We start from the raw sequence: 23,676 nt of genomic DNA, 5'->3' as shown, positions 1-23,676 counted from the left end.
TATTTCCAGGAGCTGTGCAGTTAACCTCTTATTATGATCTATGGGTTACATGTACTCTGAGTGCTTGAGCTCACTTTCCTCTGAATTTTGTAAATACCGGAGGGAGAGCATGTTGCAGACTACCGGTAGGAATGTTTGTTTCAACTATATCGACTATGCCACCATAGTCAAGATTCCTTTCTAGAAGCTAATTAAGCTGGGCTAATTGATATCAATTGATAATCATGATGTGAAACAAAATAGTGGGGGCTTAGCATTAAAAAGACAAACTTCACCTGCTCATGACTAAATGTAAAACCCTAGTCATGCTTAGAGATGGGTCACTATGCTTGAGGAAGTCCTGATCTGAGGCAGACAAATGAGACTGGAGAAAAGATCAGAAGAACAGGAATGGCAGTCACCTGAAAAGAGGATGACAGAGTCAACAGAGCCAAGTGGAGGAGATCCAGAAGATGTAGGATGGAAGGCTCTGGGGATCCAGCTCCTCAGCTTGATTGAGAATTGGGAGTAAATAATGCATGTACCAGCTTTATATCCCTAGCACTTAGTACTCTTGACTGACAACGACATGTAGGACAGTCTAAGATGGGAGGTATTACAAGGACCATGAGTGGATGGAAGCAAGTTTTTAAGCTTCATCGCTAGGAGCTAGTAAAAGTTTCAAGCTAGTAAAAGGAGTTGAATATTCTAACCATGATGAAACCTGGGTAGACTGGGGTTTTCTCACAAGTAAAATCTAAGGCCATTCCCCTGAAATGGCCAGGCAATTTAGAAAGAGCAGAAGGCTGACTCCAGAGCCAAGGCTATGGTCTTTTCTTTTTTTACTCCTCAGGAAGAATAATTACTTTGTTTTTTTTCCCTCTGCTTCTCTCCTAGTTGGTCAAGAAGACCTTGCTTTACTTTAAGACCAATTGGTTTTGCCCAAAGTGATCTTTACTTTACTCTGGAGCTTGGCATGACACACTCAGGGAAGGGGAGGAGGAGGTAGGATGGGAATTGGTGTCCAAGGTCAATTGATTCACCAAGAGTACTTATATACCTCCCTCATCTGTTAGGCACATTATGTTAGGAAACCAGTTCAGAGCCAGGTAGCAGTATACATGATGGGACTTTAAAAAAAAACAAACCTACGGGTTTATCTAATTCAGAGGACTGACTGCTATGATCATGAATATAAAAGTGAATTGAACTTTACTGCTAAATCGGATTGTGAAGTGATCACAAGGGAGCTGCTGAAAGTCAAGATCTCTAATACTGAGTTCACACAGCCTACTAGAAAAGCACCTGAGCAGCCCGAAGTAAAAAGACAAGTAACTTTGCTGGTAATCCCTCTCCCGGCCAAAAAAAAAGCACATTTGCCTCTCAAAAGCTGTACTTCATGGTAATTTTACCCCATTCAGGATAAAAAGGCAGGTATGATTCATGTAAGTGAATCCCTATGGCTAGTTCTGATGAATGTCTTTCTCGAGGTACCTGTCGGGGAATGGGATGTCTTGTTACCCAAGCTCTGAAGCAGCCAGCTGTCCATATGGTTATGTACCTTCATTTGTCAGTCAGTTAGTCTGACAGTAAGCCTTTACTAAGTGCTTACCTCACTGGAAACAAAGGTATTCTTTTAGAAGGAAGTACATACTTAGTATATAAAATGCCAGTAATGACTGATGTACAAATTGTTACCACTGATAACATATGTGTAGTAGCATATATACATCGCAACACATTGATACAGAAATGCATTAGACTCAAAAGGAAAATAAGATGGACAGGAAGAGGGGAAGGAGGATGAAGGCATTCAAAAGGAAGGGCAGGACAGATAAGGGAATAGTTACAAGTAAAACAAACTCCAGTGCTGGAAGGGGAGCCTGAGGGAGAAAGGAAGAAAGAGTAAAAACTTAGGATGGGGCATGTGGAAGAGAAAAGGGACAACAGACTGGAAACAAAACATTTCATTTATCTATTACTAGTGTTAGTTAAAATCCTTTTCCTTTATCACCTTATTTGTAATAAGGGGATAGAAGAGAAAACAAGTATAGGAAAAAAGGATGAAGGAAAAAACACAATTAATAATCATAACCATGAAGGTAAATAGGATGAACTCTCAACCTTAATACAAAAGATGATACCAGAATTGATTAGAAAAAAGTATCTAACAAAATGTTTACAAGAAAAACAAACTTGAAACTCTATGTGAAAAATTCACATAGGATTAAAGTGAGGGACTGGAGCAAAATCTGTTGTGCTTCAGGTGACCTCAGAAAAAGAAAGGGATGATAAATCTACAATAGATTTAGGCATAATTAAAAAAAAGGAGGGAAACTACATTATGTTTAGAGGCACTATAGAAAATGAATCAATATCAATATTTAATAAAGATGCACCAAATAATATTGCATCAAAATATTTGAAGGAAAAATTAATCAAATTTCTGGGAGAAATAGTCAAATGATAGTAAGAAGAGACTTCAATGCACCCTTTTCAGACCTAGAGAAATCTAACAAGGTTAAACAAGATAGAAGCTAAAGGACCTGAACAGAACTTTAGAAAAATTAGAGATGATAGATCTCTGATGATTACTCATTGGGAACAGAAAGGAGTTTACATAATTCTTAGCCATTCATGGCATCTTTACTAAACCTGACCACAAAAATGCATAAAATCTGAAATACTAAAAACATAATTTATTGATCACAACACAATAAAAATTATATTCAAGAAAGGGTCTTTGAAGAAAAATTAAAAACCAATTGGAGCTAAATAGTTTAATTCAAAAGATTTGGTTGATCAAAGAATAAATTATGGAAACAACAGAAAACTTCTTCAAAGAAAATGACAACATAACAAAATTGTGAGATGCAGCTGAAGCAGTCCCTAAGGGAAAAGTTATTTTCCCCAGTGCTTTTTATCAGCAATAGAAAGAAATCAATGAATTGGGCATTCAACTAAAAAAAAAGGAGCAAGTGAAACTATCCCCTTAACTAAATCCTGAAAATCAAAGAGATTAATAAAATTGAAGCAAAAAATGCTTTGAATTGATAAATAAGACCAGGAGTCATTAAAAAAAAAACCTAATAAAACGGTTAACAAATAAACTAATCTGATAAAAAAAGAGGAAGGAAAACCAAATTGTTCACGCAAAAACTTTAAAATGAATGCACAGAATCAAAGAGAAAACAAAGGAAATTATCAGAAACTATTGTGTCCAATTATATGCTAACAAAACAATTTAGAGAAAGCAAATCCTTCAAAAATGCAAAATATCCAGATGAACATAAGAAATAGATTAATTAAATAAGCCAATATCAGGAAAAGAAATTGAACAAGCCATAAAGGAATTCCCTAAAAGGGGGGGAAACACCAGAATTTTAATCAAATATTAAATGGATAATTAACTCTAATATTACATAATCTGCTCGTAAAATTGGAAGAGGGATCTTTTCAGTCTCTTTCTTTGAAACAGATTTGGTCTTTATATGCAAACCATGGAGAGGCAAGGCAGACCAATATTCCTAATGATCATTGGGACAAGTATTAAATAAAATATTAACAAATAACCTGCAGCAACATATTAGAAAGATCATATACTATGACTATATTGAATTTTATACCAACAACGCAAGGTTTATTGAATATAAGAAAGATTATAAATTGTCCGTTTATATCATAATTCATAAAAGTCACATGATTATAATGATAAATACTGAAAAAGCTTTTCACAAAATCTAATACCTATTTCTCTTAAAAGCACTAGAAAGCACAGGAATAAATGGACTGTTGCTTAATATGGTATATAGTAGCTATCTGAAACCAAAAGCAAACATTATAGGGTGAAAGAAGAAAAATAAGAACCCTTTCTAGTCAGATCAGGGGCAAACTAAGGATTACTAGCATCACCACTATTATTTGACGGTGCTATAAGGTAGCAATAAGGCAAGAAACAAATTGAGAGAATAAGCCCGGGCAAAGAGGAAACAAAATTACTGCTTTTGGTAGATGATATGATTTAGAAAATGGTAAGGAATCAATTTAAAATTAGTTGAAACAATAAATTCAGCAAAGTTGTAGGATATAAAATAAATCCACATACATCACCCACCAGAATGTCTACATATTACCGGTAAGATGCAGAAGAAATAGCTATAAGGAGACATTCCATTCAAACCAACCACAGACTGTATAAAATATTTAGAAGTCTGCTTATCAAGTCTTACACAGGAAATATATGAATCTAACTATAAAACACTCCTTGCAGAAATACAGGCCTAAGTAATGAGAAAAATATTAATTGCTCATGGGTCGGCTGAGCCAATAAAACAAAAATAGCAATTTAATTCAATTAAGTACTGTACCAATAAAATTATCAAAGGATTATTTTATAGAGCTAGAAAAAATAACGAATTAATCTGAGGAAACAAAAAGTTAAGAATCTCAAAGGAAATAAAAAGGGGAGGGGGGAATTAGAGGGCCTAGCAATACCGAATCTCAAATTCTACTACAAAGTAGTATTCTACTTTGTACTAGTTAAAAAATAGAAAATTCAATTAATGGGAAAAATTCAGTATACACTATATAGAAGGAAATGAATACAGTAGCCTAGTGTTCAATAAACAGAGACCCCAGTTACTAAAGACTCACTATTTGACAAACTTGGAACACTAGGCAACAGTTTGTCAGAAATTGGGTATAGACCAATACCTCTCACAGTATACCAAGATGAACAGCAAATGGTCCATGATGTAGACATTAAAAAGTGACATCATAAGCAGATAAGAGGAACGAGGAAGATATTACCTTTCAGCTCTAAGGCTGGGGAAGAATTCAAGACCAAAGAAAGAACAGAGAAGATCACAGATCACCATTTTGATTATACAAAATATAAAAGTTTTTGCACAAACAAAACTAATTCAGTTAAAATAAGTAGGGAAATAGTTAACTGGGAGAAGTTTTGCAGCAAGCTTATATGATTAAGATCTCATATTCAAGATATACAAGGAGTGGATTCAAATTTATAAAATTAAGACCCCTTTTCCAATACATAAATGGTCAAAGGATATTAATAGGCAGTTTTCAAAGGAAGAAATCTAAATTTAGCATCAAAATTATGAAAAATGTTCTATTTTCTCAATATGGGGAGGGAGGAGGTGGGAGAGGAAAAGGTAGAATTTTGTTGATTGAAAAAAATTGTAATACATGAAAACATCCAAATTACTAAGAGTCAATAAGCATTTATCAAACATCTACTATGTATCAGATACTATGCTAAGTACTGGAGATTTCAGAAAGAAAGGTAAATGACAATCCTTGTCCTCGAGCTCACAGTCAAATAGGGGAGACAATATGAAATCAACTATGCACAAACAAGATATATACGGAATAAACTGGAGATAATCAATCAATCAAGGGAAGGCACTAGTGGGGATCAGGAAAGGTGGGGCTTTAGAAAGTAAGCTTTTTAGCTGGGACTTGAGGGAAACCAGGAGGTAAAATATTCTAACTCAGTCAGGAGATGGAGTAAGCTGTAACAAGGCTGGAAAGGTAAGAGGGGACCAGGTTGTAAAGGGTTTTGAATGTCAGAGGATTTTATATTTGATTCTGGAGGTAATAGGGAGCCACTGCAGTTTATTGAATAAAATGTTACATGGTTAGATCTGTGTTTTAGGAAAATTAATCTGATAGCTGAGTGGAGGATGGACTAGAAAGAGACTTGAGGTAGAGACACCAACTAGCAGAATACTGTAATAATCCAGGAGTGAGGTGATGAAGGTCTGCATTACAGCAGTGGCAGTGGCAGAGGAGTGGAAAAAGGGATGCTATCAAGATAACAGGACTTGACAACAGACTGGATGGGAAGGAGGCAAGAGAGAATGAAGATTTCAGAATGACACCTAGGTTATTAATCTGGTTAACTGGGAAGATGTTAGTATCCTTGACAGTAATGGCTAAATTCAGAAGGGGAAGTTTTGTTGGGAAAGATGATGAGTTCAACTTTGGACATGTTGAGTTTATGAGTCTATGAGATATCTCATTTGAGATGTTTAATAGGAAGTTAGACTAGATGTTGGATAAGTGTTTCTCAGAATCTTCAGCATAGAAGATTACTTAAGCCATGGGAACTGAAGATCATCAAGTGAAATAGTATAGCAGGAGATGAGAAAAGGACTCAGGAAAGAGTCACGACATCTACTTTTAATGGCTATGACCTCGATGAAGATGCAGCAAAGACAGACCACAAAGTGATCAGATGGAACAAGCAACACAGAATAGAGTCACTGAAACCTAAGGAGAAGAAGGTAATGAAGAGAAAAGAGTGATGATCAGCAGTGTCAAATCTATACAGAGGTCAAGAAGGATGGAAGCTGAAAAAAAAAGATCAATAGATTTAGCAAGTAAGAAATGATTAGTTACTTTGTAGTAACTTGTAGTAACAATGACGAAAGAAGCCAAAGTGTAGATAGTTAAGATGTGAGAGAAAAGAAAGTAGAGGAACTTATTATAGGCAGCTTTTTTTTTTTTTTAACTTTTGAGGAAAGAAACTCATATATCCAAGTCAATAGCAAAACAAATCAGAGAAAGCATATAAACAGAGGAGAATATATACCAGACAATACAGAGTGAAGGAGCTCTCCCATTGGGAGTGAGATAACTCAGCTCAACCAAGAGAGAGACAGTCTCAGATCTCATTCAAGAAGAAATTCCCCAAACCTCTAGTATAGCAAGCTGGGCAGAGATCCAAATTGCTCTCCAGAATCACTGACTCAGTTCACAATTCCACCAACAATGCATTAGGGTCCCAGTTTTCTCGCATCCCCTCCAAATCCAATGTTTTCCTTTTTTTGTCATATTACCCACTCTGATAGATGTTAGATGGCACTTCGGAGTTCTTTTAAATTTACATTTCTTTGATCAACAGTAATTTAGAGCATTTTTTTCATATGACTATAGGTAGCTTTGATTTTCTTGACTTCACATCTTTTGACCATTCATCAATTGGGGAATGACTTGTATTTTTATAAATTTGACTCAGTTCTCTCTAAATTTGAAAAATGAGGCCTTTATCAGAGATACCTGTAAAAAATTTTCCCAATTTTCTGCTTATAATTTTTGTTGCATTGGTTTTGTTTGTGCAAAACCTTTTAAATTTTATATAATCAAAATTATCTATTTTACATGTTGTAAAGCTCTTTATATCTTCTTTGGTCCTAAATTCTTCCCTAAATTCTTATCCATCTGACGAATAAACTATTCCATGCTCTCTTAATTTGCTTATGGTATCACCCTTTATGTGTAAAATCACATGTCCATTTTGAACCTATTTTGTGAGATATTGGTCTATACCTAGTTTCTGCCATACTGTTTTTCAGTTTTCCCAGCAGTTTTTGTCAAATAATGAGTCTCTGTTCCAAAAGCTTGCATCTTTGAGTTTATCATATATTAGATTACTATGGACATTTAATATAATATCATTTGTTCCTAATCTATTCTACTGATCCATCACTCTGTTTCTAGCCAGTATCAGGTTGTTTTGATAATTACCATTTTATCATATAGTTTGAGATCTGGTATGGCTAGAGCACCTTCTTTTTGCATTTTTTAAATTGATTCCCTTGATATCCTTGAGCTTTTGTTCTTCTGGATAAAATTTTGTTATTATTTTTTCTAGCTCTATAAAATAATTTTTTGATAGTTTAATTGGCATGGCACTGAATAAATAAGATTAATTTAGGTAGAATTATCATTTTTATTATATTGGCTTGGCCTACACACGAGCAATTAATATTTCTCCAATTGTTTAGACCTGACTTTATGTTAAAAGTGTTTTACAATTGTGTTCATATAGTTCCTGGGCTTGTCTTTGCAGGTAGATTCCCAAGTCTTTTATATTGTCTATAGTTGTTTTAAATGGAACTTCCCTTTCTATCTCTTGCTGCTGGACTTCATAGGTAATATTTAGAAATGCTAATGATTTAAACAACATAGTTTTTTTTTTTAAACTTGTGATAATAACCACAAAATCCAAGAAAAGTTAAGTCCAACATCTTGTAGGCATGGCCACTTGAGAAATGTTTCTACCTTTTCTGGATCAGTGCTCACATCTTGTTGGGAAACAATGAGTCCATATACACATTTTGCAGAAGCTTTGCAAAATTGGAATTTATCAATTAGCAGCTTCAGACTTTCTCTGGCCATTTAACATTTCATCAGTTTCTCTTCATGTTCCTCTTGTATCTTAAACTCAGAGATATCATCAAGGTTTACTAACACTTCAAGGTAGTTGATGTCTCTAACCACTTTCTCTATCAACGTTTGACAAATGTCTGGTGTACCTGAGATGCCTTGGGGCATTTACCCAAACTGTCTAGCTGGACAAATGAAAGCAGTCTTTTCCTTGTCTTCCTCAGACACAGGAATTTGGTTCTATCTACTATGCAAGTCCAAAACTGAAAACCACTGGCAGCTTAGCAGACAATCCAGTGCATCTTGTACCTGTCGCGTAGTGAACTGGTACACATTAGTCCTTTTGTTAAAAGTTTAGTCATCAAAACACATCTGCATTTTATTATTCTTCTTAGGCACTGCCCCTATGAGAGATGCATGAGGGCTGCTGTATTTTGTGATAATACAATTAACCAGCACTTCTTTGAGATGGTTTCTGAGATCTTCAGTCAGAGAGTAATAGCCCTAGATCTTTCTCTGAATGGCTGGAAATCAGTGAGCTGGACTCTGTGGGTTGAACTCCAAGCACATCCTACTCATGCAGCGAGAATACTTCTGCCTGATCTCTCAGCTTCAACCTGTCCTTCCACTCCTGTGGTACTGAAGAAAGTCCCCAAAGCCAAATACCTCAGGATCCAGCTCAGAATTAGGGCTCCTGTGATGTTCACTGGAACCTCTTGCCTCTATCCCCCTTATAAGCCTTTGCACTTTGCATGAATAATCAAAGTATGCTGGTATTGGGTCACAAAGCCTTCTCAAGTAGTTTAGCTGCAAAAGGTAGAAAAGATATGGTGTGATTGCCAGTGGAGGTGAGAGGATGAAGAGAGGGGTTTTTGAGGATGGAGGAGACATGGGCATGTTTGTAGGTAGCAGAGAAGCAGCTAGTGGACAAAGAGATTGAAAATAAGTGAGAAAGTGGGGATGATGGAGGGGAGCAATCTGCTGGAGAAGATGGGATGGAATGGGATCATTTACACATGTAGAGGGGCTTGCCTTGGTAAGGAAAAGGGCTGCTTCTTCATATGAAACAGGGATGAAGGAGGAGATACAGACAGAGGGCATCTGGGTGATGTGAGATGAGGAGGAAGGGAGAAGTAGGTGGTCTCAGCAAATGGCCTTAATTTTTCTGTAAAATATGAAGCAAGGTTCTTAGCCAAAAGAGTGGGAGGACAGGGAGCCATGGGAGGTTTGAAGAGCAATGAAAAGGTTTGCAAGAACTGCTATGGGGAATGGGATAGTGAATCAATTGAGTAAAAGGACTGCCTTGTCCTAGTGAGAACCCAGTTAAGATTATGTAACATAAGTATGTAGTCGACCCAGTCAGCATGATTTTGTGATTTTCTCCAGCTTTGTTCAGTGGCACATAAGTGTGGGAGCAAAGGCAGTGGGTGGTATGAGTGATCCGAGGCTGAGGTTTGGGCAAGATGGGAAGTAGAAATGAGGACAGTATGGAGTTGAACTGGTTCAACAAGGGGTCAAAATGGAGAAGGAATAGCTAGTACAGGGGATGAGGGACTGGAGGTTATGGTGAGGAAAAACAAGGTTTGGGGTTTTAAGGCAGAGAAAGAGATAGAATGACAATGGTTTGTGAGCAGATAAGGGAATTTCAGAGTTCGTGAACATGAAAATGGTGTATTTATCAGTGCTGTCAATAGAGAAATGCAAATGAAAGAAACCACAAGGTTCCACCTCATACCAGTAGTATTGGCAAAGATGGAGAAAGAAGAAAATGACAAATGTTTGCAGGGACTTTTTGAAAGAACATATAGTTGATGGAGCTATAAATTGGTCTAGCCATAGTAGAAAGCAACTTAGAACTATTCTTCCAAAGTTACTAGCCTTTGACCCAGTAATACCACTACTCAGAATGTTGAAAACTGAAAATAAATCAATTTATATGAAAAAAATACCACTACTAGACTTTTGCCCTATGAGATCATAGACAAAAGGCAAAAAGCATATATATACATATATGTATACACATACATATATGCATATATATAAATATATAAATATTTATAGCAGCTCTTTTTGTACTAGCTAGAAACTAGAAACTCTGGGAGGACCCACCTATTGGGTAATGGCTAAAATGTATTATGGTACATGAGTGTAATGGAATATTTATTGCACCATAAGAAATGATTAAATGGACAATTTCAGAGGGAACGGATTATACTTCTGTGATCTGATGCAGAGTGAAATGAGCAGAAGTAGAGTACAATGTGCACAATGATAATGTTATAAAGAAAAACAACTCTGAAAGACTTTAGAACTCTTGTCAATGAAATGACAAATCACATTTCCTGAGGACCTAAGATGAAGCAAGCTTTGCACTTCTTGCCAGAGACATGATAGATTTTGAATCCAGAATGAGACATACATTTTTTTGGACGTGGCCAATATGAGAACTTGTTTTGCTTCATTATGCATATTTGTTATGTTTAGGAGGAACTGGAAGGGAGAAAAGTAGTTTCTTAAAATATGAGATAAAGCAAAACTTAAAAAAAGAAAGACAGGCAGGAGCCCTGGCAATTGTGGATTAATTACCCAATATGTGATTTTCTATTTCTTCTTAGCAGCAATGTGAAGGCACTGCCTAACCAAGAGAAATAATTAGGTCTGTACATTAATAATATCAATTCAGAAGCTGTGCTGATGATAGGTTCGGAGAGATGAGAGCCTGGATTCAGGGGGACCACTTAGGAGGCTCTTGATGGTCTAAGCAAGAGGTGATGAGAAACTGAACAAGAGTAGTTGTGGTAAGTGGAGAGAGGGGAATGGATATGAAACATACTGTAGGGTTAAAGTTGAAAAAAACTTGTGAAGGGATGAGTGAGAATGCATAGTCAGCAATCCTAAGTTGTAAACCTGGTGGAGTCCTCAACAGAAGTTAGGGGAAGGGGAAGGCTTAAGGGAAAAAAGATGAGTTCACTTTTGGATGTTCTGTTTGAAATGCTTATGGTACATCTTAGGTGGAGATGTTGAGCAGGTAGTTAGAGATGCAGGCCTGGGATTTAGGAGACAGATGGGACCTGGATATATAGATTTGATAGTCATCTGAATAGAGATAATAGTTGAACTCATAAGAACTAACAAGAATAAGAGAGAATATACAGAAAGGATGAGCAAGGGAGAGTCTTGAGGTATACCTGCATGTGAAGGGTGAAGCATGATCATATAAAGGAAACGGAGGAGGGAGCAGAGAACATCTAAAAGGAGGGACTGATCAACAGCCATGTCAAGAAGTATGAGAACTGAGAAAAAGTAGATTTAGGGACACAGTTATCATGAGTGATCTTGGAGAGAGTATATACAGTTGAGTTTAGAAGTCAGATCATAAAAGGGTGAAAAGTGAGTGGGGGGGTGTGTGTGATAAAATAGAAGCAATAGACAGCTTTTTCCAGGATCAGGTCCTTAAGCTTTTTTGCATCATGAACCCCTTCTTAAAATAGGGTTTATAAATGTATAAGATAAAATATATGGGATTACAATTGAAACCAATTCTGATGAAATACAGTTATCAAAATATTAAAAAAAATATAGACCCTCCCACCCCTAACCTTTGTTTACGAGTTTTACTTTCAAGGGTTACATTGAGGAGATTTGTAGGATCAAGTAAATGCTTCTTAAAGATAGGAGAGATCTGGACATGTCTGTAGGTAGGAGGGAAGAAACTAGTGGATAAAGAGAGATTGAGTCTGTAAGGAAGAGAACCTTACCCTGCCATGACCTCTACTTTTGTACTCTTGTTTATCCCCTTTCCTCTTCTTCTGTAATTTTACTCTTTAATCATTCCCCCTCTCTCTTCTTCAATCTTGAGTTATCAGGAGTCAATACTTCCTTCCCATTGCCTGCAAACATGAGCATGTATCTCTCTCATCATTAAAAAACAAACAAGGGCAGCTAGGTGGTACAGTGGATAGAGCACCAGTGCAGGAGTCAGGAGGACCTGAGTTCAAATCTCACTCAGACACTTGACACTCACTAGCTGTGTGACCTTGGGCAAATCACTTAATCCCAATTTCCTCATCCTGGGTCATCTCCAGTTATCCTGATGAATATCTGGTCACTGGATTCAGATGACTCTGGAGGAGAAGTGAGACTGGTGACCTGCACAGCCCTCCCTCCCTCAAAACAAAATCAAGGGCAAGTCATGTCATTACTTCTCTGGTGGCATGGTCTTCTTCAGCAACCAAGGACGAACAAACACTAAAAAACAAGCAACCCTTCACTTGACCCTATCATTATTATCCTGCCTTTATTTCTCCCTCCTTTCACAAAGTCCTACAAAAAATTTTCTACACTTGTTTTTCCCACTCCCTTGTTTCTTATTCACTTTTCATTCTGGATTTTGACCCTGATACTCGATTAAAAGTTTTTTCTGCAAGGTAAATTTCCATCTTACCACTAATAAAATCCCATGATCTTTTATCAGTCCTCATTCTACTGACCCTTTCTACAGCCTCTGACATTGTATAATCATACCCTCCAGAGCCTTAGCATTTCTGTGACTCTTCTGGGGCTCCTCCTACCTCTGATTGCTTCTTCTGTCCCCTCCTTTGCTGGATCATCATCAGAAGAAAGACCCTGGAAAGCTACTATGCCGTCTTAGAATCTGCTGACAACAAATTGTTATTTATCATTGATGGGAGGCACAACAGTTGGGGCTGGTGATTTTGAGATTAGGAAAGACATTTGAGCAGACCTCGAAAGAAGCTAAGGAAAGAGTGGGAGTGCAAATTCAGCAAAAACTGGAATGTTTACAGGTTCTAGAAGCATAAACTAAGGCTATAAAATTAGGTCAGAGCCAGACTGTGGAAGACTTTAAATTTGCATTCTATACTAGAAACTATAGGCCAGCGGTAAGGAACCTGCAGCCTCGAGACCACGTGTGGCCCTCTAAAGTCCTCAGATGCAGCCCTTTGACTGAATCCAAACTTCACAGAACAAATCCCTTTTAATAAAAGGATTTGTTCTGTTAAAACTGCAGGTTCTCCACTCCTGCTATAGGCAGTCAGTGAATGGGCACTCTAAATATGGGTATCCCTCAAGTCTCCATCCTGGGCCCTCTTCTCTCTCCCTATACACTGATGATTCAGTTAGTTCTTGTGGGTTCAATGATCATTTTTATACAGATGATTCCCAAGTCTATATGTGTGTATGTAACATGCACACACATAATACATCCTCTAGCCTTGACAAGTCTTCATTCTGATTGCCCCAGTATTATGTTCAATAAATTACTAGGTCTTGACATTCCTATTTTTAGGGCATATCTCCCATCTGTTCTTCTTTCTTCACTCATCCTTAACCATCCTAGTTATATTTTCCAATCACTCCTCACTTGAGTACTGAAATAACTTACCAGTGGGGTACCCTCACATCCATTCCATCCTCCACAAGCTGCCATAATGGTCTGCCTAGGACAAAGGCCTGACCACATCACTTTCTCCACCACAGACCTTCCAGTGACTCCTCAGCGTCTCTAGGGAAGACAACACTAAGCAACAGCCAGTGTTTTTAGCATTTGATATCTTCCATGATCTATCTGCTTTTTCCAGACATAACTAATGATAAGGCTTTAGCCTGAAAGGGCCAAGGTCTCCCTTGCATCCTGGGTCATCTCCAGGCATCCTGGTGACTATCTGGTCTTTGGATCCAGATGGCTCTGGAGGAGAAGTGAGGCTGGTGACCTGCGCAGCCCTCCCTCCCTCCAGTCAAGGTCAATGCAACTCATGTCATCACCTGGACGTCATGGTCCTCTTCCAGAACGAAGGACAAACGCAGCAGCATTTCTGTAAGCGCTTTAAGGCTTACAAAGCACTTTCCATGTTAGCTCATTTGGTCCATTTTACAGATGAGGAAACCGAGGCACAGAGAGGTGAGTGACTTGCCCAGGGTCCGCGGTACCATCCGGGTCAGCTCTTGCTCCACAGCAGCACCATCCGCTCCATTTGTTCCTTTTCTGACTGGCTCCCGCTCACATCCAACAGCATTCCGTCCCCTGCCCTCCTGCACCCATACACGCCGCATGTCAAGTCTGGACTTGACGGCCTCCTCCACTGCTTACAGTAACTGGAGGCGGGCCGTTCTCCTCCTCAGTCTCAGCCCTCCCCACCCACTGCCATGCGGCTGGCCTAAGTGTGTAGTCAGGGCGTCCCCTGGAGGTGAGAGGCGGGAGGGGGGCTGCGGAAGGGAGAGCGCCTTGCCTAACGTGACTAGGAACTACCACTCCCAGCAAGCAGCAGGGTGGCCGCGGAGGCGGAGGGGCGGGGGAAGTCCTGGGAGATCGATGGGGGTTGTAGTCCAGGCCTGTCTTACGGCCGTTCCGTAGCCCGCTCAACTAAGGACCAATCAGAAGGCCGGCGGAAATCTCGCCAGAGAAAGACGGCGTCTCTGGCTCGCGCCCCGCTACTCCGGGGGACCTGGCTGGCGGCCGCTGGGCTTGGGCTGCGCTGGGGAGCCGGGACCTGTGGCCCGACCAGCCCGTGGAGAGCAAGGCGCCCCTCGACTCCTGCGGGCCCCCCTCGGCCTCCTGTATTGCGCACCACAAAGCCGGCTCTAGCCGCCACTACTTTTGTGATCTTAGGCAAGTCCCTTCCCCCAGCAGGCCTCGCCTCGGAGCGTCCCGCGTCTCCCCTCGTGGGTTTGTTTGTGTGTGCGCGTGCGTGTGGGGGCGCGCGCCCGGTGCGGTGCACACAAACATTTAAGCGCCCCCCGCCGCCCACCTGGCCCATGTTTTTCCCTAGGTTTCCCAGGGCCCAATAACCATAACCACGGAGCCAGCACTCGCCCCCTGCTGCAGCGATGACGCCCCCCAGGCTGCGCCCGAGCCAGCGGAGCCCCCGACCCCTTCTATGGAGCTGGGGGAAGAGCGGGACCCTGAGACCCCTGCTCCTCCGGGACCGGACGCAGAAGCCCCTGTGGAGGAGGTGACTGCTGGAGAAGGGCAGGAGCCCGCCCCAACCGACGGCCTCCCCGAGGGTGAGGGGGCAGCCCCCGAATTCGCGCCTGGTGAGCCGGCGGAGGAAGTCCTGCAGGAGCCAGCCCCGGAGTGCGAGGAGTACTAGTAAGTGACTGGGAGGCGGGCTGCTCCCTTCGGGGAAGGCTTTGTTTCCCCTCCCAGCCCTGCTTCCTTCGGCAACTAAGTATCAGCGCGGCTGTCCTGCCCCTCCCCCTGGTCCTCCCGAAGCCTAGCGCCCACTCTTCATCTCCTTCCAGCTCCTGGAGCTACAATTTCTCCCAGCCCCCTCGCCTCCTCAATGGCTCCTGGTCAGAGTTCAGCTTGCAACCTGAGAACTTCCTAAAAGGCTGTAAATGGTAAGGATAATGGTGGGGGAGGAGAAGGAAGATTCTGGGTGAATTAGATGGCGGGGAGGGTACTGGATGAGAAAGGACAAGATTGTAGTGGCAGGGAGGTGTTGGATCTGGGCTGTCTTCTTTGAATTAAGTTGAACTGGGTCTTTATTGCTCAGTTCTCTCCCAGGACCCAGTGCCTGCCATTTCCTTCAGGGACTCAGGAGTTCCTACCTCCCCACTCACTCCGCTACCAGGCATCCAGCCTAAATCTCCTCTGCCTCCAGGGCCCCCGATGGCTCCTGCCTCTTGACCAACAGTGCCGACAACACCTTGCGGATTTATAACCTCCCGCCAGAGCTGTATAATGAGGAGGAAGAACTCGAGAATGCAGAAATGGTGAGTGTCGGAACCTGTACCTTTTCTTCAGTCACCCCTACGGAAGATGTTCCCTCCTGTCTTTTCTTCCTGATTGTAAATAGTAAGTTCTTTATATAAATCTGACCCACATCAAGTTTTTGAAGAGAAATGTTCCTTGGTCTCCCTGTGGCTTCTAGGATAAAATGCAAGTGTAGAACTTCCCACTATCTGGCCATAATTTATCTTTACAGACTTAGTTCCTATTATTCCTTTTGTACAACCTGTACACGGTCCAACCAGACTCTGTAGGTTTCTTCTAGGGCTGAAAAGCATTCCCACATTTTCCTTAGCTTCTCTCGAAGTCTGTTTGTGTTCTCTAAGCCTTTCCTAATACCACAGTTAAAATCTTCCTCCTATTATTTTCCCTGTGTCCCATATCCTTTGCTTCTTTAGAGTAAGGGAGGATTTTTTTTCCTTTGTATTCATTTGGCTCCTACAATATGTCAGGCAGTGTTCCAGTTGATAGTAGGACAAGAAAGAGTAAAACTACTTCTATCCTTCTCAAGGACCTTTCTCTTCTCTTAGGGAAAGTAAGACATACATAGAAAATTTATATATGCACACACGTACATATATATGCACATGTACACACATATATATACATACATGTGTGTGTATAAACTAATTTCTTCAGGCATTGGGGGTCAAGATAGGCTTCCTTTGAAGGAGGTGGCTTTTGAGCTGAGCTTTGAAAGAAGCCTGGCATGTATTTCCGTTGATGTTACCACTATCTTCCTAGTCCCCACTGTTCAAAGTCTTAGAATCATTAAGCTCCCTCGTAAGCACAGCATCTCTTCTGACTGGGATGCTTTATGTGGTTCCTAAGGTCTGTCTCTTTCTTGAGCTGGAACTTGACTCTAGATTGCCAGGGCTAGCCCTCTTCAGTCCATAGCTGGTTTCTCTCTTTTGCTTTGAGACCTGGATCAGTCACAAAGGTAGTTCTGGATATTAGTGACCACTTTTCTGAATCAGTTTCTGAAGTATTTCTCTTGTCACCTCAATTCTGTCTCAAACTCTTCTTGAACTGATTTTCCATTATCTGTTGGATGTCTCTCTGAACAAATTTCTTTGGCTTGTTGGAGCAGGGAAGAGAAAAAGTCCCTTCTCCCAAGAGGTGAATATCTAAATTCTTCCTTGATTGCTGGTTCCTGGCCTTGACTGCTGAACTCTTAAGCTGCTGGTTGTTTCCAGGGCTTAGCTATTTAAAGAACCTAGCCAGTTTTCAGCTCAGTGGAGTTACCTCATCTGATTTAGAGAGGTGTTCATATTTGGAAGAGGAATTGAGTGTTAACACCTTATTTCTTCTCTTCCCCCCGCCCCATGTCTTCACATCTGTGAACTCTTATCACTTGAACTACAGGCAAGGAGAACAAATTACATTCAGTTAATTACCAGATATTATTGATTTGATTTCCCTAATAGTCTGTCTCTTTCTTCCTTTCCACCTTCATTCTGGTTCAGGCTTTGATCAGCTCCAGCCTGGACTATTGTAATAAACTCTTACTGGTCTTCTTGCTTCCGTTCTTATTCCAAGTCAATTAATCCTTCACCCAGTTGCTGACAGTCTTTTGGGGTGTAGGGTTGTGATTGCAGTGTTTTTCAAGTGCACATGAGGACAACCCTACTAGGTAACCCCCACTCCTCTTCTCATCTTCAGAGGCAATCTGTGGGTGTGCTCTGGTATATTTTCACCAAATAACCAAAATTACAGAAATTTTCTTTAATTGCTTTATCCTCTGCTCTGGAGTAAAACAAATCTCTTCTCCTATGGGATAATAATCTTGAACTGTAAACTTAGAAGCTTAGATAAAAATTGTTATTAATGGCCATGTAATTTAATAGCTATATCAAGTAATTTTAAAATGCCGATAAACATTCAGACAAGTCACTCCTTTCTTCCAGTATTTTCTTCTTAGATGGTCTTACGGAAGGTTTTTTTAAAAAGGGATTGAGATTTAAACTCTAAGTAGAAATTTCCTAAGCACTGGAAAAACAGGAAAAAAAGAAGCTATGTCCTAACATCTGATTTGGTCTGGTCTCATCTCAAGTCCTCTCTTGCCACATGATCAGCTTCTTTCTTCTTGCCCTCTAGTCTACTTGCTCATTCATTTGTGCCTCACTCCTGCTTCTGTGCTTCCCATTTGGTGCCCCAAAACTTGGGAGAAATTCTTTCCTTAAGGCCACTAGATCCACCCTCTCCCTCCAAAGAAATAGAACTTTCTTGAATGATTGCAAACAGTCTAGCCCATGGATTATCTTGGTCATCTTGGGTGTATCTTGGGTATATCTTGGGTATATACTTCAAGATTTCCCTTCCTGGATAGGTCCTCCAAAGTCTCTGTGATCCTGTGTCTTGGCCACATATGGCAAGCCTAATGCACATGTCTTATGGTAATCCTTGGCTGGTTCCCCATTGTGCAAAAGTTAAACGTTGGTCTCCTACAATCTAGTTGCTTCCTACGTTTCCCCTGTTATTTCATACGCTTCTCCTTAACAAATGTTTTGATCAGTTTGAATTATTGGCTGTTTTCTTGTTTTCATCCTGCCTTTGTCTCACACTCATGAGTTCATGCATACCATCTCTTATGCCTAGAGCCAACCCTCCACATTGTTCAGCACAAGGGAGAAGATGGGAAGGGGCCAGCTTGGGTGTCAATTTTTTTATTTTCTCTTCCTTAATCCATCAACTAAAAGTGGTTTCCCCTCTCACATTTCTTACAGTTCTTTGTCTTGCTTTCTTCTTTGCCTTTATCACAGTCTGTCCTCCATCATATTTATGGAATTTCTTTCTATTTGGAGAAAATAAGCTCCTAAGGGACAGGAACTATATCGTTTTTCATCTTGGTGCTCTTGTGGCATTGTGCTTTGCTTAATGGTTATGAAATTTGGGGAAGATTACTCTAATGGATTATGTGGAAGGAAAGCTACTTAGGAGACTAACTTAGTATAATTGAGTGGTGAGATTATTGGGGACTGCGTTGAAGTGGTAACTGGGGAGTAGGAAGGATTGGAGATGAATCAGAAATAGAATTAAAAGATGATGATGATGTGGTTTTCAAACCAGGCTTGACTGGGAAAAACAGGTTTTTTTTCCATTCTCCCCCTGCCCCCAACTTTACTAGATTAGTACATTTAATTCCTTCTTCCCCCTCATATCCAAGAAGAAATGTTTCTTTCTCCCTGATTGGTTCCATGACTCTTTCACACATCTTGACCTGAGGAAATGGTCTGGTGTCCCATAGAGAAATCCTACAAGATGGAAGGGTCCAGTCCTCAAGACTGAGGCGTTCCCATCTTTCTTGCTCAGGTCCCAGTTCTGCGCATGGTGGAAGGTGACACTATCTATGATTACTGTTGGTATTCTCTGATGAACTCAGGCCAGCCAGACACCTGCTTGTAAGTCTTGACATTTTATCATCTTTAATCTCTTTGGGATAGACCCAGTGTCTCTTGATATTTCAAGAGCATGTCTTGGAGGAGTGGGAAGAAGGTGGGGTGTCATCAGAGAAGCCATGAAGAGAAAGGTCCTGCCCATCTTTCAAAGGGAATCTGAGAGGTGCAGTTTGTTTCCTCCGTGTACTTTTCTGTAGCAGCTTTTCCTCAGTGTCCCTGTTTTCTAAACAGTGTGGCCAGTAGCAGCCGTGAGAACCCCATCCACATTTGGGATGCCTTCACTGGGCAGCTTCGGGCTTCCTTTCGGGCCTACAACCACCTGGTACGAACACCTCTTCTTCCTTGGGAACCATCCAGGCCCCAGGCTCCCCGCTCTTTCCCTGCCCTTGGGCATCTTGGTATCTGGCTTTTCATTTTCCAGTGACAATCTTCTTTCTCCCTCTTCACTTCAGGATGAATTGACTGCTGCCCATTCTCTCTGCTTCTCTCCGGATGGCTTGAAGCTCTTCTGTGGCTTCAACAGAACTGTACGGATCTTCTCCACATCCCGACCTGGGAGACAGTTTGAAACAAGACCCACATTTGGTGAGGATCAAGACAGCTTAACTGTTAGTTCTCAATAACGTCCCCAAACCCCTTAGTGGGGTTTTCTCAGGACACTTCTTCCCAAAGCTCTAGTTGCTGTTCCCATGGGCACTCTCAGCTCTGACTTCAGTTTGAAAGGAAGGATGCAACTAGGGATTGTGTACCTGGGTCCTTCAAGAGGGCAGTAGGAGGAACTGGGCAAAGTAGAGTGGACAAACCCATACTGACTGGGTCCACTATAAATTTGTTACTTAATCTGAGCCGGTCCTTACAAGGGAGTCGTCCAAATCCTCTCTAGTTGCTTCTCTATCTCCTTACAAACAAAACCTCTCACTTGGGGGTATCACTAGATACCATCACTGATAAGTATCATATATCTCTCCTCCCCTTCTTAACTAAAGTCCACGAGAAAACTCTGTACTTGGTGGCACTGCTTCTCTTCCTAACCAGGGGTGGAAATCTGTGGCCTCAAGGCCACATGTGGCCCTTTAGGTCCTCAAGTGTGGCCTTTTGACTGAGTCCAAGTTTTACCGAACAAATCCTTTTATTGAGGGGATTTGTTCTGTGAAGTTTGGATTCAGTCAAAGGGTCACAGATACTTCACCCTGTTCTAAACCCTTTGCAGTCTGGCTTCTGATCTCATCACTCATCACATTAGGCAGCAGTGGATACAGTACTGGGCCTGGAACCAGGAATGCCAGTGTTTGAATCATTCCCCAGACACTTACTAGCTGTGTGACCCTGGGCAAGTCAGTTTAACCTCAGCCTCAGTTTCCTCATCTGCAAAGTGAGGATAATAGCACTGACCTCATAGGATTGTAGTGTCAGACTGGAGAACCACAAGGTGCTTTGCAAATCTTAGACCCTGGTTATCCTCACTTGATTGGGAGTGCTCTCTCCAAAGTTACCAGTAGTCTTTGAGTTGCCAAACCTAATGGCCTTTTCTCAGTCCTCTACGTTCAAATGTAAACTTTTCTGTCTGCCATATAGAGCTCTTCATAACCTGGTCTTCTCCCATATTATTTCTCTACATTTGCTGTGGCCTAGCCAGGTTGGCCTAGGTGCTGTTCCTCATCCATGATGCTCCATCTCCCATCTTTTTGCCTTTAAAGGTACTGGTTGTCCTCCAGGCCTGGACTGCTTTCCTCCCTTCTGCTTTCTGGAGTCCTGTCTTCCTTCAAGACCCAGCTCCAGTGCCACCTTCTGGCGGCTCCTCCTTCTCCCCTCTAGCTGCTAGTGCTTTCTCCTCTACAGCTCCCCTAATATAATGTGTACACACATACATACATACACACCCACATTGGATCTGTTAGAATACAAGCACCTTGAGGGCAGGGACTGTTTCGATTTTTAATTTGTATCCCTATTGCCTAATTAGCATAATGCCTGCAACATAGTTGGTGCTAAGTAATTACTTAGTGATTAACAGATACTTGGGTTCCCTGAAGAGAAAAGGGATGGTAGAAGGAAGCCTAGTTCTTGAGTAACCTTAGAAGGGAGTTAGAGGATTTTGATGGGGTAACTGTGCCTTTGTCTTATCTTACCCTCTTTCACTCTTTCCCACATTAGCCAAAAAACAGGGCCAGAGTGGGATTATTTCATGCATCGCATTCAGCCCAACGCAGCCTCTCTATGCCTGTGGCTCCTACGGCTGCTCCCTTGGTCTGTATTCCCAGGATGATGGCTCTGCTCTTGCTCTGTTTTCGGGGCATCATGGAGGCATCACTCACCTTTGCTTCCATCCTGATGGCAACCGTCTCTTCTCAGGGGCCCGAAAGGTGGGAGTTAGATGCATGGGGGTAGAGTGGGTGGGCCATTGCACATGGGTCAGATACCATTTTACTGGGAGGGAAAGTAATATTAATTGCTAAGGGATGGATGGGGCTGGAGATCTGGGCTGTGAGGGGAGTAGGTTTGAGGGTTTGAATTCATTGAATGGCTTAGCTTCACCCCTAGGATGCTGAGCTCCTGTGTTGGGATCTCCGGCAGCCTGGCCATTTACTTTTGTCCTTGAACCGAGAAGTCTCTACCAATCAGCGTATCTACTTTGACTTGGACCCGTGAGTAGCCATAGTTCTCTTCCTTTTCCAAGCAACTAAAGAGCCCTTTTCCCCATCCCCTGAGGGAAATCAGTGTAGGTCCCCTTGGGTGGGTGGCACTTGGGCGACACTCAACTAGCTAGGCAATGAGGATGTATGAAGTCCAATGTGATTCTGCCCTTTTCTGCAGGACAGGACAGTTCCTAGCAAGCGGCAGCACTGATGGAGTTGTGTCAGTGTGGGACACCAATAGGGCTGGGATGAACCAGCAGGAACCACTGATGAGTTTTCTACCTCAGAAGGACTGCTCCAATGGCGTTAGGTAGGAGGCCGCCAAGATGTCCTGGGAAATTTGGAGTCAGTTAAGATCCTACCAGTTCGGGCACTATGTAGAGCGCTCTCAAGGAGCTAGTAGTCTAATGGGAAATAGAGCATGAAAGTAGCTACGTACAAACAAGTTATATGTAGGATAGGTTGGAAACAATCACCAAAGACAAGACACTAGCATTAAGGGGGAATTAAGAAAGACTTTACATGGAAAGTGGGCTTTTAGCGGGATTGGAAGCCAGGAGGCAGAGTGGGGGAAGGAGATCATTCTCGGGAATAAAGGACAACTGGTGAAAATGCTCGTTCAGGAGATAGACTGTAGCAAGGAGACTAGTGTTACTGAATTGCAGAGTATGCATTGGAGACGGAGTAAGGTGTGAGAAGATTGGTAAGATAGGAGGGAGGCAGGTTGTAAAATCCTCTGGCTTTGAATGATCAAAAAGGTGATAGGGAATGGGAAGGGGTGATGTAGTTATGTTGGTTACATCTATGCTTTAGGAAGTTGAATTTGATAAGTCTGATGAGAGAGACTTGAGGCAGTTAGACCACCCAGCAGCGTGTTAAAATAGTCCTAGTGTGATGAGGGACCAAACCAAGGTGGTGGCTTTGTCAGGAGAAGGGGACCTTTATGAAAAATATTACAATGGTAAAATCATCAAGACTTGACAACAGATTTGATATAGAGGTAAGAGGAGACTGAAGAGTGGAAGAGGATGTTCCTGGGTTGGAGCCTGGGTGACTGGATGGAAATTAGGGAGGAATGTCTGGGGGAAAAGATGAGTGGGAGGTAGACTGAGAGAGAAGCAGGTAGAGGTGGTATGGGAGAATGTCAGGCTGGGACTCTAACATCCCTCTCTCCCTTTCCTTTTCCCCTCCTTCCCTGACAGTCTGCACCCAAGCTTGCCTCTGCTGGCCACGGCTTCTGGCCAGCGTGTTTTCCCTGAGCCAACAAACAGTGAGGATGAAGAAGGGCAGGCGAACGGGGTTCCCCTGCTCTCGCTGAGCAATGCCCATCCCGACTTTCGCCTCCAGCTGTGGTGGTGTGGGGATGCTTCAGATATAGAAACCTCTGACTGCAAAGAAATGGGGAAGGAAGATGGTCCTGGGGAGGGAGGATGTGGGGTTGTATAAAAGGTTTTTTGAGATAGTGGACTGAGTACTGTGTTCTTTTTGGGAGGAGGGTACCAAGATTTCCTCCTGAGTCTAGTGTGATCTGTCACTTTGTGCCTGGACCTGGGAGGGATGAGGGATGGGAGCCAATCCACAGCAGAGCTCAGTGTGAGGTCACTGTTAAGTGTGGGTGGGGTTTCCAGTCATTGTTCCCATGGTTGCCAGGCAACCTGGTAAACTGAAGGGGGTGTGTCTTCAGATTTTGCTCCCTAGCATTGTGTGTGTGATGTGGAGC

General features: G+C 41.8%; 1 protein-coding gene across 2 annotated transcripts; it reads left to right on the top strand.

The window, feature by feature from the left end:
• Nucleotides 1-14,578: 14,578 nt before the first annotated feature.
• WRAP53 (WD repeat containing antisense to TP53) lies at nt 14,579-23,418 on the top strand. Of its 2 annotated transcripts, XM_072641169.1 has the most exons (11): nt 14,579-14,800; nt 14,961-15,280; nt 15,433-15,531; nt 15,795-15,906; nt 19,235-19,323; nt 19,552-19,642; nt 19,773-19,905; nt 21,475-21,683; nt 21,862-21,965; nt 22,135-22,266; nt 23,159-23,418. In XM_072641169.1, exons 2-11 carry the CDS (start codon nt 15,069-15,071, stop codon nt 23,400-23,402), a joined length of 1,425 nt encoding a protein of 474 aa, XP_072497270.1. In that variant the 5' UTR covers nt 14,579-14,800; nt 14,961-15,068; the 3' UTR covers nt 23,403-23,418. The 2 variants fall into 2 exon arrangements, with proteins under 2 accessions (XP_072497270.1, XP_072497269.1); XM_072641168.1 differs by having other exon boundaries at nt 14,596-15,280.
• The last annotated feature ends 258 nt before the right edge of the window (nt 23,419-23,676 follow it).

The sequence above is a fragment of the Notamacropus eugenii genome, chromosome 2 (assembly GCF_028372415.1).
Source record: "Notamacropus eugenii isolate mMacEug1 chromosome 2, mMacEug1.pri_v2, whole genome shotgun sequence".
Lineage (NCBI taxonomy): Eukaryota > Metazoa > Chordata > Mammalia > Diprotodontia > Macropodidae > Notamacropus > Notamacropus eugenii.
Note: the sequence above shows the minus strand (reverse complement) of the source record. Positions and strands in the feature narration are given on the sequence as shown.

Excerpts from the sequence above, each read along its gene's own strand:
- WRAP53 (XM_072641169.1), top strand. The coding sequence starts at position 15,069 with ATGGAGCTGGGGGAAGAGCGGGACCCTGAGACCCCTGCTCCTCCGGGA. Across the intron at positions 19,324-19,551 it reads GGCCAGCCAGACACCTGCTT|TGTGGCCAGTAGCAGCCGTG; the intron begins GTAAGTCTTGAC and ends TTTTCTAAACAG. Across the intron at positions 21,966-22,134 it reads ATCTACTTTGACTTGGACCC|GACAGGACAGTTCCTAGCAA; the intron begins GTGAGTAGCCAT and ends CCTTTTCTGCAG.